We start from the raw sequence: 8,060 nt of genomic DNA on the forward strand, positions 1-8,060 counted from the left end.
AGTTTACTTTAAAATAGACCAGGAAAATATACATATAGACACATTTTCATGACCTACTTTTAAAAGCAAATATATATTGTAAAATATGGTAAGTTTTATTACTCAAAATATTTTTAGGTATTTATTTTTATTAAAATTATTATTATTTAAAAAGCTATTGAATCTAGGTGGACATATGGATGTTTATTGTACTTTACACTTTTCTGTATAATTGAAAAATCTCACAACAAAAATTTTTTAAAACATGGGGGGTTCTTTTTTATGCAGAGGGGGCCTATGTGGTCCTATGACACAGGGCAATTTGCTGGTCAACCTTGTAAGAAAGGCGTTCTTAACTCATAGTTGAAAAATACTTTTCAGTGATTTTTCTTTTCTGGAGCCAAACAAATCTCAGTGAGATCAGAGCAATCATAAGTGATTCTATTACCTAAGAGACCTTACGCCCAAATGCTGTGAAATGAGAATGCCCATCCCCTTGTCTAATGATACAGGCTGCCTCAGAATATAAGATAATGACTAAACGCAGGATGGAAAACTGCGTGCCATGGGCACCATTGGTATACTAATGTCTACTATACATCTTTTTAGCACATTTATGATCTAAACAAATATTCATAAAAATACGTGCTTATATATGCATAGAATATGCTGGAAAGAGACCCGGAAACTGTTAAGAATCGTGGCCTCTAGGGAGGGGAACTTGCTGGCTGGGGGAGAGGGAGGATAGTGGCGAGATTAATTTTCTTTTTAATTTATAACTTGAGGACCCATGAATGTGTTACCCCTAGAATCATTCTGTAAAGATCATACTGTGTGATTAGAACTTCTATTTCACCGTGATGGTAGGTGTGTTGCCAGAATGATTCCCACATTTCACTCTTTCCTGCGGCCACACCCTTGGGGAGGCCCTTCCTACACGGCCCCTGGGCTTGGCAATGAGGCTGGCTTTGGCCAGTGGGATGAGAAGCAAACTTGACATATTCAGAGGCTTGAAACTGTGCTTACATGTGTCCACTCTCAAATTTCTGCCACCATTATGAGGACACACCCAGGTTAGACTGAGTCTCAACGGGGGGTGCCTGAGTTGGCCCAGCTGAGCCCTCCTGGACCAGCCAGCCCTCACCCCACCCACAGCTGACCACAGACTCAAGACTGAGTCCAGACAAGATCAGTGGAGCCTGGCCCAGACCTTCAGAAGCACCCAGCATGGGAAACGTTAAGTGGACAACTGCGTGCTGGGTGATTTGTTACACAGCCATAGCTGACTGACACAACCATTAAAGTCAGGACTTTGAGTTAGGGGGAAAAAAAGCTGGAGGGGGGAGGTGTTTTCTCATCGAAAATAAAACCGTGGTCTAGTCTAAAAATCCCCTTGCAGGCTGTCAGGGGAGAGGCACTCCCTTTGAGAACAACTTTTCCTGCTCTGGTTTTTCCAGCTCATTTTCACTGATTTCAGAGGCACCGTTTCAGTCCTAGGGGATACACAGTTCTTCCTCAGACCCTGCTCCCTCAGTTAATATGCAAACCTCACCAAGGGAGCTGAACCTTTTATTCAGTTACATTTATGGAACAAACACACGCTCAATCATAACACTGATTAAAAGGCCAGCCAGAGACCCCTGATTCCTCTTCCGGTCTACTGTCATGGGTCACATTTACAATTCTGAACCAGGGATGCAGTGGAAGGGAGTCCGGCAGATGTGGGGTCCAGTCCCTGCCCTGTGACTTCCTCCCTGTGTGATCTTGGGGAAGTCACCGAGCTTCTCTGAGCCTGCGTTTCCTCACGGGCGACGTGGGGATATTAAGGTATCTCCCTCTGGTGCTGGGAGGGTGGAGATGAGGTGTGCACGTGCTCAGTCAAGTGACCAGATACAGGAGGCGCCAATAAACGTCAGCCTTTATCCTGCTGCTGGTCCACGGCGGTGTCCGCAGGGTCGCTGCTGCCGACCGGCTTTTCCTCCCGGTGGGGGCTCAGGTGTCGAGTCAGCTGCGGCAGCCGGGCAAAGGCAACCCCGCACCGCTCGCGTGCGTAGGGCTCCCCGTCGGCGTGCGTCCTCTGGTGCCGGATGAGGGCCGAGGAGAAGCTGAAGGCCTTGCCGCAGCCGCTGCACTCGTAGGGCTTCTCCCCGGTGTGCACGATGTGGTGCTGGATCAGGTACGCGCGGTTGCTGAAGGCCTTGCCGCACTCGGGGCACGCGTAGGGCCGCTCGCCCGTGTGTGTGCGCCGGTGCAGCGTGAGCGAGGAGCCCTGGCTGAAGGCCTTGCCGCAGTCCACGCAGCGGTAGGGCTTCTCGCCCGTGTGGATCTTCTGGTGCTCGAGGAGGGAGGACACATGGCTGAAGGCGGCCCCGCACTCCGGGCACTTGTAGGGCTTGGCGCCCGTGTGCGCGAGGTGGTGCTGCGCGAGGTGCGAGCGGTTGCTGAAGGCGCGGCCGCAGTCCTGGCACGTGTAGGGCCGCTCGCCCGTGTGCACGCGCTGGTGCTGGCTCAGGTGCGAGACCTGCGTGAAGGCCTTTCCGCACTGCCCGCACGCGTACGGCTTCTCGCCGGTGTGGATGCGCAAGTGCTCGGCCAGCGAGGCGCTCTGGCTGAAGGGCGCGCCGCACTCGGGGCACGTGTAGGGCTTCTCGCCCGTGTGCACTCGCCGGTGCTGCGTGAGGTGCGCGATCTGCGTGAAGGCCTTGGCGCACTGGCCGCACGCGTAGGGCCGCTCGGCCGTGTGGGTGCGCTGGTGGCGCAGCAGCGCCGAGGAGAAGCGGAAGGCCTTCTGGCACTGTGCGCACGCGAACGGCTTCTCGCCCGTGTGGATGCGCTGGTGCTCCAGCAGCGACGCGCGGTTGCGAAAGGCCTTGACACACTGGCCGCACGCGAAGGGCCGCTCGCCCGTGTGCACGCGCCGGTGCTGGGCCAGGTGCGTGGGGCGCGCGAAGGCCTTGCCGCAGTCGGCGCAGCGGTGCGGCCGCTCGCCCGTGTGCACGCGCCAGTGCGACGCCAGGTAGGAGCCCTGGCTGAAGGCCTTGCCGCACTCGGGGCACGCGTAGGGCCGCTCGCCCGTGTGCACGCGCCGGTGCAGCGTCAGGTGGACGCTCTGGCTGAAGGCCTTGCCGCAGTCCGCGCAGGCGAACGGCTTCTCCCCGGTGTGCGTCCTCTGGTGCAGGGTGAACGCCGAGCAGTAGCTGAAGGCCTTGCCGCAGACCTCGCACTTCCACGGTTTCCGGCGGCCGCCACCGCGCTCCTCCCCGCCGGCATCTGCCTTTGGCTTCGGGCTCTTTCTGGGCGCGCCGCGCCTCTGGGGCCTGCTGCCCACCTGGGTGATGGGGGGACTGGATCTGGTTCCTGGGATTCCACCCAGCTCATCACGCTCCTGGATGCTGTCCCCGGCCTGGGCCTCCTCATGCACCTCGGCCTCTTGCTTCAAACAGCCTTCCTGTGGGCCTCTGAACTGGCCCTCGTGTTTCCAGGTTTCTCCCAACGCGGAGCCCTGGGGGGCGGCCACGGTCAAGAGTCCTTCCATCCCAGCTTCCCGAGCTGCTGCCTCGATTTCACATCTCTGCTGGATCTGAGAGAAAGAAAAGATAAAAAACAAAAGCTTTGTCATTTGTCCCGGGCTGGAAAGGACTTAGGATCTCCGGACTAGTGACAGTGGGGTCAGGTCATTCTTTGTCGTGGGGCCATGCTGTCCATTGTACCATGTTGAGCAGCATCCCCGGCCTCCGCCCTCCAGATGACAAGAGCACTCTCCCCCCACCACTCCCCCAGTTGTGACAACTAAAAATGTCCCCAGACATTGCCAAGTGTCCCCTGGGGGACAAAACCACCCCTGGCTGAGAACCACTGACTTAACGGAACTGAAAACAATTTTAAAAGATCTCTGAAAAAATATGAATCTGTCAGCTCTTAAATATAGGCTTGTAACCTGGTGCTATGGACCAGTTTGTGTCCCTCCAAAATTCATACATGGAAGCCCTAACCCCCAAAGTGATGGTGTTCAGAAGTGGGGCCTTTGGGAGTTGATTAGGTTTAGATGAGGCCATGAGGGTGGGGTCTCATGATGGGATTAGCATCCTCCTAAGAAAGGGAGACAGCACAGCTCCCTCTCTAGCACTTAAGGAGACAGCCAGAGCGCTGCCGCCGTCTGCAAGCCAGGAAGAGGATTCTCACCAGACCCCTGACCGTGCTGACGCCTGGATCCCAGACTTCCAGCCTCCAGAACTTCGAGGAAATAAATTTCTGTTGTTTAAGCCGCCCAATCTATGGTATTTTGTTAGGGCAGCCTGAGCTGTTACACACAGAGAGACAGTTTTCTTTTCCAGAGAAAAATCAGTCCGCTCCAGACACAGAGGAAAACAGCCCCCAAATGCCATGCATAATATAGTGCTGATGGGAGCAGGCACTGCAAAAGCCACTGGGCTTTTCTAGGAAAGCTGAAGACACACATCCCCTGTGGCCCAATAATTACATTTTCTGGAATGTGAGCAAGAGAAACGTGCACATGTGTGTAGTAGGAGGCCTGTCTGACATTGTTTGTAACAGCCAAATTCTAGAAACAATCCACCTGTCCGTTAACAAGGGACTGGACAAACGAGGGTATATTCGCACAAGGGAATATCTCACAGCAAAACATGAATAACCGTCAGCTGCTGCACCAGCTCAGAACCTAAATACACTGTTGGCAAACAAGGTAAGAGGCACAAGAATTTATCAGGGACGCTGCTATCTAGGCTTAAAGACAGGAAAACTAAACCATTTAGTTTTTAGGGATTATGCGCACATGGCAAAAGTTCGCTGCTCCGCCCTGGCCTGAGGACCAGCAGCAGCAGCATCGCCTGTGACAGATGCAGAGCTTGGGCCCTCCCCAGGCCTGGTGACTTGGAATCTGCTTTTTTTTTTTTTTTTTTTTTTGTGAGGAAGATCAGTCCTGAGCTAACATCTGCCAGTCCTCCTCTTTTTGCTGAGGGAGACTGGCCCTGGGCTAACATCCGTGCCCATCTTCCTCCACTTTATATGGGATGCCGCCACAGCATGGCTTGACAAGCGGTGCGTCGGTGTGCGCCTGGGATCTGAACTGGCGAACCCCAGGCTGCCGCAGCGGAGCGCACGCACTTAACCACTTGTGCCACCAGGCCGGCCCCTGGAATCTGCTTTTTAACAAGAGTCCCAGATGATTCGTGGGCACGGGAACGTCTGAGAGGCGCTGGTCTCGGCCACTCTGAAGCCAGCACGGGAATGTCATTACGGTGGCTGGCAATGCTAACCAGCACTGTGGAACACAAAGCTATGTGCCCAGCACCCCTTCAGCTCTTGCCATGGATTAGTTCATCTATTCCTCACGGAGGCTCCCAGACGTGGCAGCGCCAGGGCTCACAGGGGGCCGCCTGGCTCCAGAGCTCTCCCTCCCCTGCTTAAAATCACTAATGGCTTCACAAAAGCCACACTCCTCTCCGCGGCCTGCACGGCACCTCCCTGACCTCATCCTCCACAACACCCTCGCCTGCCCTGGGCTCGCGCTGCTCCAGCCACAGGCCTCCTCACTGTTCCACAAACATGCCAGGCACGCTTCTACCTCAGGGCCTTTGCACTGGCTGTTCCATCTGCCTGCAACGCTCTTCCCCCAGCACAGGCCTCACCGAGAAGACGACTTCTGAGCAGAGACCTGAAGGAAGGGACGGAGTGAGTGTTCTGGGCTGCAAGCACAGCAGGTGCAAAGGTCCTTGGGCAGGACCGTGACTGGGGTCAGAGAGGAAAAGTATAGGACTGGGGGCGGGGGCTGCAGCAGAGTGACCGAGGCGGAGAGCAGAGGTCATCAGGTGTGGCAGGGGGTGAGGGTCACGCCATGCAGGGTCTTGTGTGCAGCGGGGAGAACTTTGCTGGTGGCAGTCCACCTCTGCGGGCAGCCCTCAGGCCTGCTGGGCCCAGCTGGGTCCCCAGAGCGGGCAGTGGTACCCACCTCGTGGCCTCGGGAGCATCAGGTCCTGTCCATGTCACTCAGACTGTGGTCCCCGCTCTGGCCACTGTGCCTCAGTGCATCCAGTTGGCGCTGTGGGAGAAAGAAACAGGGACCATGAAGGAAGATGGTGGGGTAGACGCAGGTGTGTGGAGGAAAAACACAAGGCATTTCCTGGCACTCACACACCCTTATGTTGGGGCAAATAGTCCTCCCCCCACACAAGGAGACAGGCAGGCTTGCACACCCGCATGGCTCCAAGCACACCTGCAGTCACCCTTGTGCATGCACACAGGGTCTCGGGCACACGTAGCTGCACACATGACAAGGTCACACACATCACCCTGCTCCACACAGGCAGGCCATGCACTGGGACACCACCCACAATGGCACACCCTGACACACACACACTCACACGCAGTGGGCAGGGCTTCACATGTGCTCAAAGTCACACGTGTGCAGGGTCTCCCCTATGCGCAGAAGCACACACAGCGACGCCATACTTGTGCCGTGTCTCTCACAAATGCATCCTGTGACACACCTGCACGGCCCTCCACACGCAGAGTCACACTCAGGCACACACAGAATGACACAGGCATACCCAGGCCCCCAGCTCCATGCTGGCAGGCCCATCCTACACAGCTGCACACCCAGACACACACGCGTGGAATCACACACCTCACACCCAGGAGAAGAAGATCCACACATGCCCAAAGTCACACATGGGCAGAGGTCCCCAAAGGCACAGACATATGCTCAGTAATGCACACCGCCTCCCCTTCCCGGGCACACGCCGCCGGGGTCAGGCACCTGGAAACACACAGTGACACGCGGGGCAGTCTCACACGCTGAGTCGCATGAACAAGTAACACACCCGAAAGGGCACAAACTGATGGAGACACCCACACGCAAACATGCGGGGACGGAATCACACGCAGAGTCACATGCACTGTTGCACGGGCACGCACGTGCAAACACGGTGACACGCGGGGCGGGACTCATGCACAGGCACACGCCGCTGGAATAACGAACGTGTAGAGACACACACTCCCGCACTCACTTGCGCATGCGCACACCACATACCGGCGGCCTCGCCTCCCGGGACCAGCTTCGAAGGCCTGGAGCGGCTCCTGCCAGCCTTGTGGGCTCGGTTCACATTCTCCTCTGTCTCCGGCCCAACGTGGCCCGCGCGGATCCCCGGTAACCCCTCATCCCGCGGTGGCGCGAACGTGCCGGCCGCACAGCCCAAGGCTGCGGCCACAGCGGACAAGCCCAAGCGCCAGGCCGGTGCGGACTGCGCATGCGCGTCCGAAGAGTTGCGGCCCGCAGTCGGCTCCCAAGAACTACAAATCCCAGAAGGCACCGCGTCCCGCCTGCGCAGCGACTGTTCCGCGCAGAGCCTGGGTCACCGAAACTGCAACTCCCAGAAGGCCTTGCGTCTGCAGGCATTGGGGACGACGGGTCCCGGCAGCGGGAGCGGAGGAGGGCAGGAAGGCTGGGGGCGGGGCCTGGGCGTGTCTGCCCCCAGAGTGGTGGGCGGGGCCAGCAGTATGGGGGCGGGACTGTTCTTCCTCAAGGGAGGGGGCAGAGGCCGCAGGCTTAGAAAAAAGAATCTAAGGATCAAAGAGGTCGCATTACTTACCCCAGGCCACACAGCACAGAAAAGGTGGGAGGTGGGGTTTACAGCCTACAGTTCACCATTAATTCATGGAAATCATTTGTCTCAGGAATTTGATGTAATTCCAGTCCAGAGCGAAGATGACAAATCCACTGTCTTGGGTAAATGATTATAACATGTACATAGGATTTACTATTGGCCAGCTTCCTATGAAATGCTTCCTATGAAGGAATTCTGTTAGCTTTCATAAACTCTTTCCTCGGTCATCAGAAAAATGGGCACAAGATCATTTTAGATAATCGGGAAAGCAGAGAAACATGTGGACAGAGAGTGGAAGACAAATTTATTTCACCAAAATCGACATGCCCTTCACTGTGAGACACAGTATCTTACGTATCCCCAAGGCTGCCTGTTAAACCGACACACACTTGCTTTACACGTCAAATTTTTATTTTATGTGTAGATCTGAAGAGACATTGTGTGTTTCCCCTCATCCTT

General features: G+C 55.7%; 1 protein-coding gene across 5 annotated transcripts; it reads right to left on the reverse strand.

The window, feature by feature from the left end:
- Window positions 1–1,529: 1,529 nt before the first annotated feature.
- On the reverse strand, window positions 1,530–7,213 carry ZNF835 (zinc finger protein 835). 5 transcript variants are annotated; one of them, XM_058530407.1, is made up of 4 exons: window positions 7,028–7,213; window positions 5,948–6,037; window positions 5,564–5,653; window positions 1,530–3,559 (listed from the first exon to the last, which is right to left on the reverse strand). In XM_058530407.1, exon 4 carries the CDS (start codon window positions 3,512–3,514, stop codon window positions 1,892–1,894), a length of 1,623 nt encoding a protein of 540 aa, XP_058386390.1. In that variant the 5' UTR covers window positions 3,515–3,559; window positions 5,564–5,653; window positions 5,948–6,037; window positions 7,028–7,213; the 3' UTR covers window positions 1,530–1,891. The 5 variants fall into 5 exon arrangements, with proteins under 5 accessions (XP_058386390.1, XP_058386394.1, XP_058386395.1 ...); XM_058530411.1 differs by having other exon boundaries at window positions 7,005–7,213; XM_058530412.1 differs by lacking the exon at window positions 7,028–7,213 and adding an exon at window positions 6,851–6,875.
- Between the last annotated feature and the right edge of the window lie 847 nt (window positions 7,214–8,060).

The sequence above is a fragment of the Diceros bicornis genome, chromosome 34 (genome assembly GCF_020826845.1).
Source record: "Diceros bicornis minor isolate mBicDic1 chromosome 34, mDicBic1.mat.cur, whole genome shotgun sequence".
NCBI classification, from domain to species: domain Eukaryota; kingdom Metazoa; phylum Chordata; class Mammalia; order Perissodactyla; family Rhinocerotidae; genus Diceros; species Diceros bicornis.

Bases quoted from the DNA above. Each gene is read 5' to 3' on its own strand.
- ZNF835 (XM_058530408.1), bottom strand. From the start codon at position 3,514: ATGGAAGGACTCTTGACCGTGGCCGCCCCCCAGGGCTCCGCGTTGGGA.